Source organism: Halichoerus grypus, chromosome 12, assembly GCF_964656455.1.
Source record: "Halichoerus grypus chromosome 12, mHalGry1.hap1.1, whole genome shotgun sequence".
Lineage (NCBI taxonomy): Eukaryota > Metazoa > Chordata > Mammalia > Carnivora > Phocidae > Halichoerus > Halichoerus grypus.
In genome coordinates this window covers 2740395-2758417 of record NC_135723.1, presented here as the reverse complement: position 1 = coordinate 2758417, position 18023 = coordinate 2740395, and the positions used below count along the sequence as shown (strand labels likewise).

The following is an 18023-nucleotide window of genomic DNA, read 5'->3' as shown; positions in this document are numbered from 1 at the left end:
CATTTGCATGGGTGCATCCATACAGATTCTAAGATCAATTCAACATTGAGAAAAATAATGACTATTTTATTTTTAAGTCAATAAAAACTCTTTTTGCTTTCCCCCCACCAAGTCATATTTAATCATGCTGCTTTGGTTAGAGTATTTTTTAAATTAATGTTATATATCATACATTAAACACAAGTGAAGATAGGAAGCTTATCATTCATGTGAGAAACCAAGTCTTTCAAGCCAGCGTAAGAGATAGATACTGACCTCTACACAGGTTAGGGCTGTTCAGCCACAGGTACACCAAGTCAATGACCACCCTCTCAACCAATCTTAGCATCCTCCTGTCAAAGCCATAACTGAGTGAGGCTGACCATCAGCCCCACCGTATCTGGCATATTCCTTTTACTTCCATCCACAGGTGTTAAAGAGAAGGAGGAAGGGAATGAGTGCTGGGACTGAGAAGACAGTCAGCGCTCACTTCACACTATGTGACTGAGGCAAGTCCTTCACCTGCCTGGCCTCTGGCTCTTCACCCGTAAGATGAAGGGGTTGAGTCATTTATTGAGGAACTACTAGGTACGTCTTCAGAGAGTTCGTGATCCAACAAACTTACTGATGAAAAATGAAACACAATGTGACAGGATATGTTAATGGTGATATGGTCAAGCGTCACTTGGAACAGAGCTGAGAATAATTCTATCTTCCCAATGGGTGGCTGTAGACTTGTTCACGCTTGACCCTAATGTTCATGCTGGAGCTCCCCAGGTGAAAGGGGCACACGGGGAATATAGAAATAGGGTCAAAGAAGGAACGCAGAGAACATCACAGGCATCAGAGATCCTATGTGATGTTGGGGACAGCTTGGTTACCATGGGGGAGGTCACCCTCAGTAGAAGTAAGGGTGTCCATGGGGGACTTCTACGGAGAGCTAATGAGTTTAGATGATATATGAACTGATTTTATTTTTTTCTATTTTTTAAAGATTTTATTTATTTATTTGAGAGAGAGAATGAGAGAGAGAGAGAGTATGAGAGGGGGAGGGTCAGAGGGAGAAGCAGACTCCCTGTAGAGCAGGGAGTCTGATGCGGGACTCGATCTCAGGACTCCAGGATCATGACCTGAGCTGAAGGCAGTCGCCCAACTGAGCCACCCAGGTGCCCCTAGAACTGATTTTAACACTAAAAGCTCATCTTAGAACTTTGGTACAGCTCAACAGACAACCTGTTAAGTTTGAGATTGCTTCTGACAATCTCTGGACAAAGGAAATCAAATGTATCAAGTTGGTGTTCCTACCAACCCCTACCCCCAGCAGCCTATTTTATTCATTAAAGAAAACAGGGTTCCATGTTAGAATAACCTCGGGGAAAAACGATTGTAAATTGACAACGACCTCAACCTAGCTTTCGTGTTTAAATGTCTAGGAAAGGAAGCAATTGCCTCCAATATTCGTCTTCAGAGAACATTATCCTTTAATTAACAAAATGCTGAGGGACCTATCTCTGCCCGGGGATTTTCAGAGTTTTCCTAATATCACTTTGTAATGAAGCAAACAGATAACCCAAGGTGATTTAATGACACTGGTAGCACACAGAAAGGTGTGTGTTGGTAGAGGATACAGTCCCAGTGCGAAATAATAAATTACACCACACACTATGTGTGAGAGGTCAGCAGTTCTTCACATACGGAAAGAATTTTCCATTAACAAAAGAAATGACAGGGGCGCCTGGGGGGCTCAGTCAATTAAACGTCCAACTCTTGGTTTTGGCTCAGGTCATGACCCCAGGGTCGTGGGATCGAGCCCTGCATGGGGCTCTGTGCTGAGCTGACCGTGGGGCCTGTTTAGGATTCTCTCTCTCCTTTTCCTCTGCCCTTCCTTCCCTGCTCACGCTCTCTCTCTCAAAAATGAATGAATGAATGAATGAATGAATGAATGAATGAAATGACATTCTCAGCCCTAGTGGTGCAACAGCTCTGTTGGTCATGAGTCAGAAAGACACCCCGAATGGCAGAGACCCCATCTAAGGTAATACGTTAGCAGACGTGAAGCACACACGGACAGGTAAGATGTGCACAGAACCAAGCCTCTAGACTCTGAGCTCGGGGTACCCCCTCCGCCGGGAAGCTTGAGGCACAAGGCACCGTGCGTCTCCTGGAAACCGTCAGTGTCCAGTGCCGATCTGGCCTGCCCCCTGACGTCAGGGCTGACGGCTGCTCTGTGCCCTCTGCCATGTCTAGCCCCTCCACACAGCAGTAAGAGGGCTGGATCCAAGAGACACTTTGCTTCAAGACAGGGAAATTCAAGTAAGAATATAACTGTGTGAGGGGCGCCTGGGTGGTCAGTCGGTTAAGTGTCTGACTCTATTTCAGCTCAGGTCGTGATCTCAGGGTCACGAGATCGAGCCCCACATTGGGCTCCAAGCTGGGTGTGGAGCCTGCTTAAGATTCTCCCTCTCCCTCTTCCCTCTGCCCCTCCTCCCTGCTCTCTCTCCCTCTCTCAAATAAATAATCTTTAAAAAAAATGAGGTAAGATTAAAAAAAAAGAATATAATTGTATGATAGAGAAATGGCTCAGTACGTGTAGACATAGAAATCCAGTGGAATAGAAGGGAGCATCCGTATGTAATCTGTGCATCACAAATGATAAACACTCCTGATACGATGTGAAAACTGGAAACCGGGATGAAACGAATGAACAGTTAATACGATTGTGGCAACGATGTGTGTCTATGTGTGTGTGCAGGACAGACAGGTAAGTCACAGATGACAGAGACGTGATAAACAGAGGTAGATACACACAGGCATAATACATACATGCATGATAGATGGTACATATAAATTATCGATAGATACATATATAATGCATACACACATGATAGATGAAAGATAGATGATAGAAGATAGATAGATGATAGATAGGTAGATAGAAGATAGATAGATAGATACGGATAGATGACAGAATTTTTTTTCCAAAACTGGGACTACAAGAATAATAATCGCCTTCATGTAAGATTATAGACGATTTCCCTTCATTGTTTCCCTAAGTCAGTATTAGTATTGCAAATTGCCATTTAATTTAAAATGGGAGAGAAACAAATTTTCAAGTAATTCCTAGTTGGTGAGGTTATGATTTAAATTACTCTAATCTGTGATTCATGTTAGTCTAAAGAAAAATACGGCTTTTATAAGCAATAAATGAGTCCTATGCCTTTTTTGTAATATTGGCATTACGGTGGTTTAAATGAAGCAGAGTAATCTGTACGTAAGTTCCTAAGTGTGATGCCCAGAATACTTAGCAATGTGATGGTATTACAGTGCCTAATAGTTATTGCTCACATGAATTCTCTGATAGTGATCACTTAAGACAGGAGGAAGACAAGGGGGGAGGGAGGAGAGGAAAGGTCTGTCCCAGCTGCACGCATTAAAATAGAACAGACTCCAAATGTTGGTCTGACATGTGACGAGAATGCCTGTCTTTTATTTTTTTTAAGATTTTATTTATTTGAGAGAGAGAGAGAGAACGAGCAGGGGGAGGGGCAGAGGGAGAGAGAAAAGGAGACTCTCTGCTGAGCAGGGAGCCCGCCCGATGCGGGGCTCAATCCCGGGACCCTGAAATCACGACCTGAGCCGAAGGCAGACCCTAACGACTGAGCCACCCAGGCACCCCAAGAATGCCTGTGTCTTAAAAGAGTTTTTCTATTGCTTATCATTTAATTGCCTGACAATTTAACACAGGATCATAACACAAGATTTGGAAAGGAAAGGAGGGAACAAGGAACAAATAAAAACTATCCATAATCCCCACCTGGATACATCTACCGTTAACCTGTCAATGCTTCCTTCCAGCTCCTTCCGGCAAGCTGCCATTCTGTTCTTCCTGTTTATAGTCTCGCTGCTGAGAAGGTGGCCATTCATTTAATTCAGCACAAGTCCAAGGGAACTTCCTGCGACCATGGAAATGCTCTGTATCTGTCTGAAACAGACACTGTTAAACTCATATACCCCGCTGACTTAGATTTCTAAGTGAATGTATTTAAATGGAAGCTTAGGGGCACCTGGGTGGCTCAGTCGGTTCAGCATCTGGCTCTTGATTTCAGCTCAGGTCATGATCTCAGGGTCGTGAGATCGAGCCCCGTGTCAGGTTCCAGGCTCAGCATGGAGTCTGCTTGGGATTCTCTTTCCTTTGTCCCTCCCCCACCGAATAAATGAAAAAAAAAACTTTATGAAGCTTCAAAGCCACAAGTGGTTGGTAGCTGCTATTTTGAACAGGCACAAGCCTAATTTTACTTCTTTATGGTCTTTTTCTCTCTTCTTTCCTTAAGATCTTGTCTGTGCATTTGGATTCTGCAGTTTCCCTACAAAATGTCCAGGTATGAGTATCTTCTTAATTGTATGCTTGAGAAGCATCATGGTTTCCTATGAGAAATATTAAGTAATGGCCTCAGGGAAATTTGGTAACATTATTACCAAGTTAGAAGTATCCTGAAATACACGAAGTTGTGAAGTTTCTGAAAGGGAAGTTAAAAGTTACCTACTGTGGCCAGAAAAACGATTTACACAGATGAATCGAGGAGCTACACTTCAGGTTCCTGACCATTCCTTGTGGGCAGCCTGTTTGCTTCTAAAGTGTAAATAAAAGTGTCTGTGCTTTACCACAAAAATTACACATATAATTACATACATTATATTATATATTATTATATTATACACACACACATACACATGTATATACACACACATATATATGGCCAATACATACTCAGATAAGTACCATAATCTGAGTGTATCTATGTCTGAAAAGGTAAAAGTTTTGCTATATATAAGCTCTTTTTGAAAGAAATATTTTATATATGTATATACATATATATGTATGTGTATATATATATATATAGTTATTATTGGGATCAGAGTGAAAGTCTTACCAATTACTGAAAGTAAGGACCAGGATCAAGAACAGGTAGGGCCACCTGGGTGGCTCATTCAGTTGAGCATCCGACTCTTGGTTTCAGCTCATCCCAGGGTCCTGGGATCGAACCCCGCATTAGGCTTCCTGCTCAGCAGGGAGTCTGCTTCTCTCCCTCTCCCTTTGCCCCTCCTCCCCGCTTGTGCTCTCTCTCTAAGATAAACAATAAATCTTTAAAAAAAAAAAACCAGATCAAGAACAGGTAAGAGAGGTGAATTGAAAGGAAATATGCAAATAGGGCTTGGGGTTTGTTTGGTTTCCTTTTCACCATGTAAATATTTACCTGTGGATCATCATAAGTCAGCAGGACCAGCACAAAGCTGACACGGCCTGCAAACACAACGCTCCTAGCAACCTGACGTTTATAAACTCACGCGACACGCAGAGTACGAAGGGCTGGCAGGCCCCAGGACTAACAAAACCATACCCGAGCCTCTCAGAGACTGTCCCTCCCTCGCAGCCAGGACCGAGGGGTGACGGCCTCATGGTAAGGCTGCACAACTTATCCCTCTGGAAACTCCCAGAGTCTGATTCGCTTCCAGGAAGGGCCAGGCCGGCATCGGCTGGCTCGGACGCAGCTCCTTAGTCCTTGGGCTACTCCAGTTACACAGACTCTGGCCTGAATTCCAACAGTAAGCGATCTGGTAAGTTCTATGCCGAAAACTCGGATTCAGATCCCCCGCCCCTTTTCAGAATTCAACTTCTGGCACACCACGTAATGCCCTGCACCTGAGATTCCTGATCAGTTCAGTCAGGATGAGGTCCTCTCCCCCAGGCTGTTACAACTGTCAGATGAGATCAAAAACACCAAGCGCCTCACGGAGCGTAACACTTGGTGAACCCCAGAGTCACAGTACATTGTAACTACCGTGATTAGCATTTATCCTGTCTAGGGGCCACAAACGGTCCACCTACACATCTGATGGTGTCAGAAGTGAGGCGATATGGAGGGGTGGGGACTGTGAAAAACTAGGAAGTCTACATTCTGACCAAGTGCAGTCCAATCCCAAAATGCATACGCTGTACTGGCCAAATAAAAACGCATGTGATCATTGGCCTGCAGTCTTCCCATCTGTGACCACTGGCATTGTACCAGAAGCTCAAGATAATTTAAACCGAATTATAATGGTCAGTTATGAAATTCTGTAGACATCTCAAATTTGAGGACACGCGTTCATAGATGTTAATAAATTAAACAAGAAATGAAAAGAGCCCTGTTCCTGATAATATAACCTCAAAAAAGACACAAAGGGGACCTTAAAATAATGAATGACTGTATCAGTGTATTCCAATTAGGTAGCAGTAAGTTACAAGCTTCATGGGCAGGAAGACGTATACCGGCTCTCTATATAGTTAAAAATTCCATTGTGTTCTAATTACCCATTTAATTCCTTGAATACCAATGTGCAATTAACATTACAAATAATCAAGGTTAAAAATATAATTAATGCAAGTGTGATTTAGTTATAATTAAACAAATTACACAGACATGTAGTATAATAAGGGACTTGCAGGCCATTAAGGAGATGTAAATGTATTCTTTCTTTCAAGAACAGCTATTTGAATTTCATTTTCCAATTAGTTTACAAATGATGGGATGGAATTATGAACAAGAGTCAGGCTTCCAGGGATGAGGAAAATAGACCATATATTTTTTGTTTGCTTTGGAAATTTGGATTCTTTTGTCCATATGCACTGGTAAATAGAGAAGTTAGGGAAACACACACACACATGCACGCACGTACACACACATGCACACCACCCAAGAAACAAAACAACACCTTCTTCCTTCTACAATTGCAGGGAAAATCAATAGCAGAGTAACTCGACAGCTTCTATTCCGTACATGGGATTCCCTTTCAGAGTCTTCACCAGGATCACACATACCTTAAACACTCACCCAACTGATCAGTTCTATTTCCTGCTATTGAACACGATAGTTCCAAATACTGACATTTTATCAACTGACACAGACCAACCAAAGAATAATGGTATTCTCTGCCCACAGACGCAGCAATTACAACAGTAAAGAGCCAACACAGACAGGGATGCCTGGGTGGCTCCGTCAGTTAAGCGTCTCAACTCTTGGTTTCGGCTCAGGTCATGACCTCAGGGTTATGAGATCGAGCCCTGCATCAGGCTCCATGCTCAGCTTCGAGTCTGGTTGGGATTCTCTCTCCTTCTCCCTCTCCTTCTGCCCCTCCTGCTCATGCTGTGTCTGTCTGTCTCTCTCTCTCTCAAATAAATAAATAAAATCCTTAAAAAAAAAGTCAACTCAGCATAATGGGTAAGCATGTAGCACTTGGAGTGGGGCATGTTTTCAAGTCTCCAACGTCTTCATTTAAGTTAGGAAAGCAAATATTTCTTAAATGAGAGTCCATGCCTGTTATTGGACAAGGTGGCTTTTACAGAAGATCTCAGCACATTCCATTCAAACCTGTGAGTTATCCTTCCTAGTATACAGGGGAGGAAACCAGACAAGCGGGAAATGGGAGAGGCAGGAAAACAGAGATCCTAAGAAGGAAAAGGGGAAAACAGGCACCAAGAAAACTCTGTGATGTATTCTACATCAGTCAGAATGAAACCGGAATGGCATTACCTACAACAAACCAACCCTAATTTTTCCACCTCTGAGGATGGCTGGAAACTGATTATCTGGAAAAATGGGTAAATAAAAACGGTAAATAACAAGCATCCTTCCGTCATTTTTAATATTAACTATATACTCTGAGTAATCAAATAAAATGTGGTAAAAGCAACTCTGTATAAAATTATCCCAGCTAGTCAATGAAAACTAAGCTAAGAGTTGGACTATCACTGTCTTGTAGCCCCCACAGAAGGAATGCATTAACCCCGGCAGGAGGCATCAAAACTGCTGACGTCTGTATGTACATTGTACATCTGAAACCAACACAATATTACATGTCAATTACATTTCAGTAATAAATAAATAAGTACAGAGTGAGAACCAGACAGGATGTGCCCCTGAGGAAAGTAAACAACACGACCTCCTACTGACTCATACCTAAGTCATGTACTTTAACTACATAATAAAGTGGTCAACATGTTTAAGTAGGAACCTGAGCCTGATTAAGCCTCCGGATCCAGCTGCGCCTTGCAAGAAAGAGGACAGAGAAGCATGTGAAACTTCACCGTCCGTACTCAACCAGCAAAGCCTACAGACAGCTCTCTCTCCTAGTTCAACGGCGTGGGATCAACACGAGGATTGTGAGGAAAAGAAAGAGATGGAGGGAGACCTGCAGACTGAGAGACGTGGAAGTTGTATTGAGTCTTTACAAATGGCATCTAGGGACAATCTTGGGTGATAAAGCTGTACAGAATCTTCTAGAAGAATGAGGTAGTAATTGGTATGGGCACACAGTGGTTCTGGGTTAGCAGTCAAAATTCTATTAGTTAGCCTGAGTCTTGGTTAGAAAAGCGTTGATCTTATAATAATATACTAAGCTACATTAAAAAAATCAGGGGGCACCTGGGGGCTCAGTCGGTTAAGCATCCAACTCTTGGATTTTGGCTCGGGTCATGATCTCAGAGTCGTGAGACTGAGCTCTGAATGGGGCTCTGCACTTAGCGGGGAGTCTGCTTGAGATTCTCTCTCTCCTTCCACGCCTCTCCCCCTTTCTCTCCCTCTCTAAAAAAAAAAAAAAAAAATCAGGCTAGGAGTTACTCTAGGATCTGAAGGGTCTAAGGGGTATCAGTCTGGTTCTTTCTGAGCTAGGTACAGATTATAAAAGCGTATTTGCTTTGTAAAAATTCATTGAGAACTTCTTTTCTATTTGTAACTTATACTTCAATGGAAAGTTTCTTAAAAGGAAATTTTTTAAAAAATTAAACCAAGAAACACAAGGTTTTGAGTATCAGAAATGTTCTTCTATGAAACTTTCTGAAAGATTAACTCAAAATTATATATGTCATTTAAAGGACAGTGACAGCAATAATACCACTTTCTACATTTTCAGGATCAAGGTAGAGCTGGACAAAGAAGCATATCTATAGACTTAATGATTTGATAATTTATTTAGAGAAGGAAGACTTTAAAAATCACTCAAATCAAGAAGTTAGAATTAGTTAGAAGTTAGAAGTAGTTAAAAAATTTTTATTTTTTTGGCAAGTCTAAAATTATTTTATTTATTTTTATTATGTCAAAAAAATTATTTATTTATTTATTTATTTGAGAGAGATTGAGAAAGAGACAGAGTGGAGGGGTGGGGGGCAGAGGGAGAGAGAATTCCAAGCAGGCTCCCCGCTGAGCAGGGAGCCCCATGCAGGGCTCGATCCCAGGACCCCGGGATCATGACCTGAGCCGAAGGCAGACGCTTAACCGACTGAGCCCCCCAGGCGCTCTGCAGTAGTTAAAATTTTTAAATTAAGTAAATAGGTCTTTAAGAAAGTATAGTCAAAATTACAACAAAAATTAAAGATAGGAATAATTTAACAAGAAGGTTAGAAAATGAAAGTTTTCAACAGCAAACTACTTTTTCTTATGAATCATAAATTTAAAATTCTACACAAAATTTAGTAAATAAAAGGAAATGTACATCCATGACAAAATTAAGTTTACTGCAGAAAGGTAAGAAGAGCTCAGTAATCAAAAATCTTTCATTAATGACATCAAGATGTCAAAAGAAAAAGAACTCCAAAATGTTCATTTGTATGAATGCTAAAATGATAAATTTAAGATTTGCCTTAAAGAACTTTAAATAAAATTACAAAATGATACTAACAAGACAAATAATATGTACATGGTTTTCAAACCATCACATTTAGTAAAACAGAAATACTACCACCCTAGTGAGCAGTAGATGTGCTGCCATTTCATATTATTTTGAGAGTTCTTGGATAGTGCAAGGTTTGCAGAAGAGAAGACACAGAATAAAATTTTCAGTTCTTTCCAAATTAATCTATAAATGCAACATAAAAGCAATTAAAAGCTCAATGGAAATTGTGGACACAATGCTTTACACGCGTCTTCCTGTACCCGCAAAAAATGGTGAATAGATTTTATTGGCTTCATTCATGGCTATGTAATTAGTGTCTAGAAAAGAAACACACACTCAAATATCGCCAGGCATTAGAAACAAGAAGAACCCTAGAGCAGGTTTCCGATCTGCTGGGTTTCCGATCTGAGTTACACAGAGCAGCTAGGAGTCTGGCCCCTGCAAGGTAATGGGGACCAAACACGCTCCTGTTTGATGAAGAGGGACCAGAACCAGGTCCAGTGTGAAACCTGGGTCTACAGCACAGCCCCACCTCTCCTGAATGAGGCTGAGAGAAGCGGGCTGGGAACCTGGGGTACAAGAAAGCTGCTCATCCTCCAGGCTGGTCAGGAGCACAGCGCCCAGACGAAGCTGTGCCGTGACTGGGAATGGGATAGTCTCCCCTTTGGCTGCAGGCTGGGACCCCAAACCCTTCAACACAGACCTGGCTCTGCATGGGATAGCTGGAGAATCAAGAGGGGAAGGAAGCACCAACTGACAGAAAGTGACACATAGGAAAAGAGAGAGCAAACGCAAAACACACAAACACACTCACTTGGGAGCCCAGCTAGCGGAGTTCCAAGCTATGAGAAAATCTAACGAGAAGAAATTCAAAAGAACAAACAATTAAGAGATTAAATACTTCCTAATAGAGACAAATTCATCTGGATGAATAAATCTAAAAAAATTATGCATGCACTCTGTAAAGAAAACTACAAAGTATAATTAAATGTATCTTTTAGGGGCGCCTGGATGGGCCAGTGGGTTAAGTATCTGCCTTCGGCTCAGGTCGTGATCTCAGGGTCCTGGAATTGAGTCCCGAGTTGGGCTCCCTGCTCAGTGGGGAGTCTGCTTCTCCCTCTCCCTCTGCCCCTCCACCTGCTAGTGCTCCTTCCTTCTCTCTCTAATAAATTCAAATAAATAAATAAAATCTTTTATAAATAAATAAATGCTATTTTTTAAACAACCTAAATAAATGTCTATATATACTACAGTTGTGGAAAAGGCAAACAGAATTTCATCAAGATCTCAATTTCCTCAAATTATAGTATAAATGTGATGCAATCCCAATCAAAATGTAAATAATGTGACATTTTTATAGCAAGTGGTAAAATGATCCTAAAAATAATAAAAAGGTCTCAAAAGAGTTCAAACAATTCTGAAAACCAAGAACTCGGAAGACAGGCAGGCAGGGAAGCCGTGTGGGATGCATCACGAAGCAAGAGAAATCAAGGCCGAGAGCCCCAGCATATTGAGCACATGGTATATCCAGAAGTGCTTCCAACTGATGGACAAGAAGACACCGCGGTGAAAAAATGGCATTAAGCAAACTGGAACTCAGGATAGAAAAAAAATCAAGGGGCGCCTGGGTGGTTCGGTCAGTTGAGCATCAGACTCTTGATTCCGGCTCAGGTCATGATCTCAGGGTCATGGGATCGAGCTCTGCGTGGGGCTCTGTGCTGAGCTGAGCCTGGAGTCTGCTTGGGATTCTCTCTCTCCCTCTGCCCCTCTCCCCCTGCTCTCTCTCACTCTCTCTAAAAATAAAAAATAAATAAATATATTTGAAAAAAAGGAAAAACATCAAATTATATTTCTATCACACAGTGTTTCTAAATATAAACTCTAAATATAAATTAAATACAAGAATGTTAAGCTTTATGACCTTAGAAAGAGAAGAATTTCTTTAAGATTCAAAGAATAAGAAATAACAAAGGAAAAAAATGATAAATCAGCTTCATCAAAACTGCAAACATCTACACACACAAACTTATAAAACAAAGTTAAAATTCAAGGTACCACTGAAAGATAATTCTTAAAACACATAAAACATGCAAAAGATTAGTTTCCAGTTGGTGGGAATGCCAACTGGTGCAGCCACTCTGGAAAAGAGTAAGGAGGTTCCTCAAAAAGTTAAAAATAGACCAACCCTACAATCCAGTAACTGCACTACTAGGTATTTACCCAAAGGATGCAAAAATATTGATTTGAAGGGGCACATGCACCCTAATGTTTATAGCAGCAATGTCCACAAAATCAAACTATGGAAGCAGCCCAAATGTCCATTGACTGATGAGTGGATAAAGATGTATATAGATATATATATGCACACACACAATGTACATACGTGGTGTATATATACATTGTATATATTTCTATATGCAGTGTAGTATTTCATTGGCTGAGATACTATTCAGCCATCAAAAAGAATGAAATCTTGTCATTTGCAATGACGAGGATGGAACTAGAGGGTATTATGCTAAGCGAAATAAGTCAGACAGTCTAAGTCAAATACATGATTTCACTCAGATGTGGAATTTGAGAAACAAAACAGATGAACGTAGAAGAAGGGAAGGAAAACTAAAATAAGATGAAAACAGAGGGAGGCAAACCATAAGAGACTCTTAACTATAGAGAACAAACTGAGGGTTGCTGGAGGGATGGGGTAACTGGGTGACGGGCATTAAGGAGAGCATGTGTTGGGATGAGCACAGGGTGTTATACGTAAGTGACAAATCACTAAATTCTACTCCTGAAACCAATATTACACTTGAATTTAAATAGAATTTTAAAAATAAAAATTTTAAAAATAATAAAAATTAAAATAAAAAAAAAGATTAATTTCCAGTTGAATGTATGAAAAACTCTTACATTAATGAGTAACCAAAAGACAGACAACCTTATAGAGAAAAGGACAAAGGGCATGACAGGAAATTGGCAGGAAGGAAACCTACCAAACAAATAAATGTGGGAAAAGCACTCAAGTTCATGAATAATCAAAGAAGTGCAAATTAATTTAACAATGAGATTTCATGCCCACCAGATTTGTAAAAAATTAAAACAATAACTATTATGGAAGGGGACTGGGAGATGCTCGTGGAATAATGTAAATGAAGTATACCAAATAAATGATCTTTATATTCTTGTCTGATTTTAAAATATGCATCTCTCCACACAAACACCACATTTAATCACCCATACTTCATGCACAGATAATAGATAAAATTAGATATAGGGTCGCCTGGGTGGCTCAGTTGATGAAGTGTCTGCCTTCGGCTCAGGTCATGATCTCAGGGTCCTGGGATCGAGCCCCGCATCGGGCTCCCTGCACAGCGGGGGGTCTGCTTCTGCTTCTGCCTTACCCTCCACCCCTCTACCTGCTCATGTTTGCTCTCTCACCCTCTCTCTCTCTCTCAAATAAATAAAATCTTTTTTAAAAATTAGATACATACACACAGATATGAATGTATGTCTAAATTACACCCAGCAGGAGACATGTAAATATTAACACTGCATTTTAAGAGTCCAAGAAAATTTCCCACTGACTGGCATATCATAGAAGGACAATAAGTATTTGTCGATGCAAAGAATTAGCCAATTCATGGGAGATTTTAATATTTTTGAACAACTTTTTTTCAATTACTCTATTTGAACCCATATATACAAATCTCAAGCGCATTATTTCCAGGCATACTTAAAAGTGACTCTGTGACCCCAAAAGACAGGCTATGAAATCAATTATGGTACTCAGACGGGAGCTATTTATAGAAGGACCTTCCGAGGACACGGTTTTCCTTACGTAAGTTGAGCAACGGACGTCCGAAATCTATTATCAACATTGTCAAGTTGCAGTGAATTTGCTGCAGTAGAAAAAAAAGATATATGCCAGGGACCTTATAATCCGGTATGGAAAGGAAGAAGTGTGCGTATAGAGGGAGCCACGGAAACATCCGTTTTGGGACTCACATGACGGCACGCGGAAGGCCCGCCCGGAAAGAGCCCTAAACTTGCAAGTGGGAGATTTTAGTTAGTGCAATTGGGGCAAGTCAGCTCCTCGGGCAAACTTAGAGCAAGAAGCAAGCAGCCAATCCGGCCTCCAGGGAGGTTTGGAACCAGGATTCTCCTTCTTTGGAGATGGAACCAGGATTCTCCTTCTTTGGAGAGACAAGAACCTCTAATGGTCCTGACCAGAGCAGGGACAGAGAAGTCAGCGCCTCATCCGACTCGATGACCACACCTCTGATGGCACCCACACCCCTGGGGACATGTCCCCAAGTCAGCAGTGCAGCTCGGAAGGAATCAGAGAATGGGGTGACGTGCACCCTAATTGGCCGCATTAGGAGTGACACACAGAGATAAAACTCTGTGGGGTTACCCAGAGAGCCCCCACAGGACCCAGTGGCCTCGGACAGTCTGCAGCATGCAGAACACCCAGAATCTTCCATAGTATTTGCAGCAAGGGGAATAGATGTTTTCCCTGCTTCCCCAGATGCCACCGTCTGGATTTTCATACATATACTCTCCCCAGCCCAAAGCTGTCAACCCCCTGAAAGAGGGGGTCTGGGTGGTGAAAGAGGGAAACCATGTAGCCCCCTGGGGCCACTGTCCCATGGGTGGGGGTGTTTGAAGCTGGCTCTGTTGGTGAAGCAAGAAGAGCCAGCCCCTGGCCGTTTCCCGCTCACCTGTGCCAGCAAGCAGACACCTAGAGCCCATCGGGGGCCACAAAAGAGGTCAGCCCTGCGTGCTTCCTGCAGACATGTCCCTGACCCTGTGGCCAGATGTAGGGAGCTTATCTCATTGGCCCTGGAGGCTCCTCCCTGTCTGAAAAGGGGCAGCTGGCAGCTAACTGGAGGGTAAATATGGAGGGAAGTGGCATCTCAGACTCTGGGCACAGGACTGAGGGGACACGGGCTGTGTGTCAGGCAGCAAGAATGACTGCATCTGGATTTACCCTGTGGGAGTCCTGGCGACGGCATGTCCTGAGGTCGGTGGGGCATCCCCGTTCAGCATCTTGAATGTGGTGCTCTTCCCAGCCCCGTTGGGCCCCAGGAGCCCAAAGCACTGAAAGGAGAGAAGGAGCAGCCAGCTCAGAGCCGACATTTCTGGTTTCTGATAATCCCAGACCTTTAAAACCACACGACTGTACAAAGCACTCTGGAAATGATCGTGGTGTCTGAGCGGGGTGACCATGTCGACAATCACCTGCGATGAGTGAATCTGTGTAAGGAACACTCCAGAGGGTGAGAAGTGAATGCCAACTACCAGGATCGTGCTGAGATCCCCCGTCCTCTGGGGGGCGGTCCCAACAAGGTCCTAACTGTGTCCCTCTGTGGAAGATGGTAGTTCTTGAAACTCACATCGTTGTAATCATTATCCTCTTGACGCCGCTTAAAGTACGTTCTCGGGGTGCCTGGGTGGCTCAGTTGGTTAAGCTTCTGAATCTTGGTTTTGGCTCAGGTCATGATCTCAGGTTGTAAGATCGAGCCCCACCCACATCAGGCTCCCTGCTCAGTGCGGAGTCTGCTCAAGATTCTCTCTCTCTCTCTCTCTCTCCCTCTGCCCCTCCTGCACTCACGTGTGTGTGCTCTCTCTCTCTCAAATAAATAAATAAAATCTTCAAAATATAAAGTACATTCTTAAAATATTCTCCCCACTCTCCCTCCCCTTCTCCCCACCCCCAACTCAGACTCCAGGCTGATCCTGACTTGAGTCAAGAAGAGAACTGTTGGTTCTAAACTCTGACTCTCAGCATCAACATTTTGTGTGGAGGGGAAGGGGCGGGGGGGCGGTGTTTGGTTCAATGTTGTCTTATAGTCCAGGTGAAAAATGGCCTTCTTGCTGTCTTTTCTAGACCTCGTCTTTATTCGTCAGTATGTTCTTAGCTAGAGATTCTGTGGTAGAGACTGAGTCTGTGTGGTTCATCAGCTGGCTTTCTGTCTATTGACCGCAGCTGACTTCCCTGCTCCTTGAATCTTGGGAAAGTGCCTGCTCTGGCTTTCCTGGCGCTGGCCCTACCTAATTACCACAGGACCCTGTGTGGCACCTCTGGATGATAGGTGCTTCCCTGAATTACCACCTGCTTTCACAGCCATGCTTCCCCCCGTCTCGACTGGATCTGTCCCACCGTCCGACCCACGGACCCAGCTGCCATTTCTGGACTGACAGCTCTAAGGCAGTACCGTGCACGCGCTTCTACCCTCGCCTCGCCGTTACCTGACACGCTACGTGATCATGGTCTTCCGTTTCCTACCCAGTTATTCATTCCTAGAGGGACGGGGACATAGCTCAGTCTTCTCTGTCTCGTCCACTGGCTCTTACAAAGCACTTCACATCTAAGTATTTAAACCACGTTCACAAAAAGTCCAGCAAACAGAACTCAAATGTAAGTGGCACCTCGGATCATCTCAGATCCCTGGAGCACCTCCCTTATGAAGTGTTCCAAGTTTTTCTCTTACCCTTCAGCTTAAAACTACCCCGAAAGGTAGTAGCAAAACTAAAAATGATTTTTGAACAAATAGTTCAACATGATGCCAAAGTTTGCAGAGTTAGTCTTTGGGTCGAGTGGCCAATAGTAGCTACAAAAAAACTCCTTCAGCCAGAGTCCTGGCGACGGCGTGTCCTGAGGTACGTATTGAATGTGGTGAATGGTCATATACCATTCACCACATTCAAGATGCTGAACGGGGATGCCCCACCGACCTCAGGACACATACAGTCCTCTTCAGCCACAAACCACAGTGCAGCACGTAAGGATACTCCTGGATCAACTTAGACTGGTCCCCAAGCTTCTCTTTCCCTCCGAATAGTCCTCTCTGAAACACCTGCTCTCTGCTCACAGTGCAGCATGGCTGCCAATCACGTAACCATGTAACCTGCCTCGAGCCTCTCAGGAGCTGGGAACAATATGAATGCAAGGTACCTCTTATTTTTAACAGTTAATTAAAGGTAATCACTTTCAGAGTTGATTTCTTTTTATGCAATTAAGCACAAATCAGGAACAATTTGCATGGCTTCTATCAGTTCTGATTAAACATTTCTACGAGAATTAATGCCATATCCGTGCAAAAAAATTCTGAGCTATTGCCTTGGGGTGAGTGTTCTTTCCCTTTCCCAAGGAGCATTTTAGTAGATGGGCTTAATTGGCCAGTTAAAAAGTATGGAAGTCCGAGTTAGAAGAGGTTCCCTGAATTAATTGGGTTGATAAAGTATTTGTACTCAATAAAATGTCATCCCATAGCATAAACAATGATTAAAACTCTTTAATCACATGAAATTTTTAACATTACGAAACAGAATAAACCCCATCCATCAGTCAGCAAAGTTTTCGCTGGGGAAAGAGCCAATAGACTCTCTACTCAGATTCTGTGTCTAGTGATTTTTGCAGAAATTCCAGAAATTTGAAGGCTCTTGGCTCTGACCGCAGATATCCTGAGCCTAACACAAGCCAATGCACAGAGATATGTGGGTTTGTAACAGAAAGGGGTACAAATAGAAGGTCCTTACCTCTCCTCTTCGTATGCCCAAACTAATACCTCGCACAGCAGTGGTCCTCTTAAAGCAGCTTCCGTAGCTTTTACTAAGGTTGTGTAACACAAGAAGGTCTTCACTGGTTCTTCCTTTCAACACTCTTATCTGCTCTTTTTCAACATCTAGGTCCTTGGAGGATGTGAGTGTGCCCTGGATGGCAGACTGACCCCTGGGAAGATGAAGTAAGGGTTAATTCACACATGAGAACTGGAGATGGAAGAGTCAAGAGAGACAGAAAGGTCAGAGTCCTGTCGAAACAGAAGATGTGGTCTTGAGGCTGCACTGTCAGCTCTGGTCCACACACCTTTCTTCTGCCATTGTGATTAATAATGAGCAAGAGTCCAGGGCGCCTGGGGGGCTCAGTCGGTGAAGCATCTGCCTTGGGCTCAGGTCATGGTCCCAGGGTGCTAGGATCGAGCCCCACGTCGGGCTCCCTGCTCAGCGGAGAGCCTGCTTCTCCCTCTCCCTCTGCCTGCCTGCCTCTCTGCCTACTTGTGTTCTCTCTCTATCTCTCTGTCAAAAAAATAAATAAAATCTTAATCAAAAAAAAAGAAAAAGAAAAAGAAAACATAACAAGCAAGAGTCCACATTCATCCCCTAATGTGAAGGAAATGTTCATGTTCCTAAAAGACAGCAAAGTGGACAGATGCTCAACTAGAGCTGCTTCTCAATTTTAGGAATAATAAAAAAAGGCCAGGCTTCTGTGCAAAGTGGAAAAAGAATGTATCACAAAATTATTACAAGGAGTCATCTTGTCTAAGCATTTTTAGCAA

General features: G+C 42.8%; 1 protein-coding gene across 1 annotated transcript in view; it reads right to left on the bottom strand.

Annotated features, from left to right (window-relative positions):
- The window catches only part of ABCA13 (ATP binding cassette subfamily A member 13), a 375994-nt gene that overhangs the window by 68068 nt on the left and 289903 nt on the right, over nt 1–18023 (bottom strand). The window contains exons 54-55 of the mRNA XM_078059915.1: nt 17227–17419; nt 14675–14784 (exon numbers count right to left, since the gene is read on the bottom strand). Of these exons, the coding sequence (XP_077916041.1) occupies nt 14675–14784; nt 17227–17419 (303 nt within the window). The remainder of the gene's footprint in view (nt 1–14674; nt 14785–17226; nt 17420–18023) is intronic.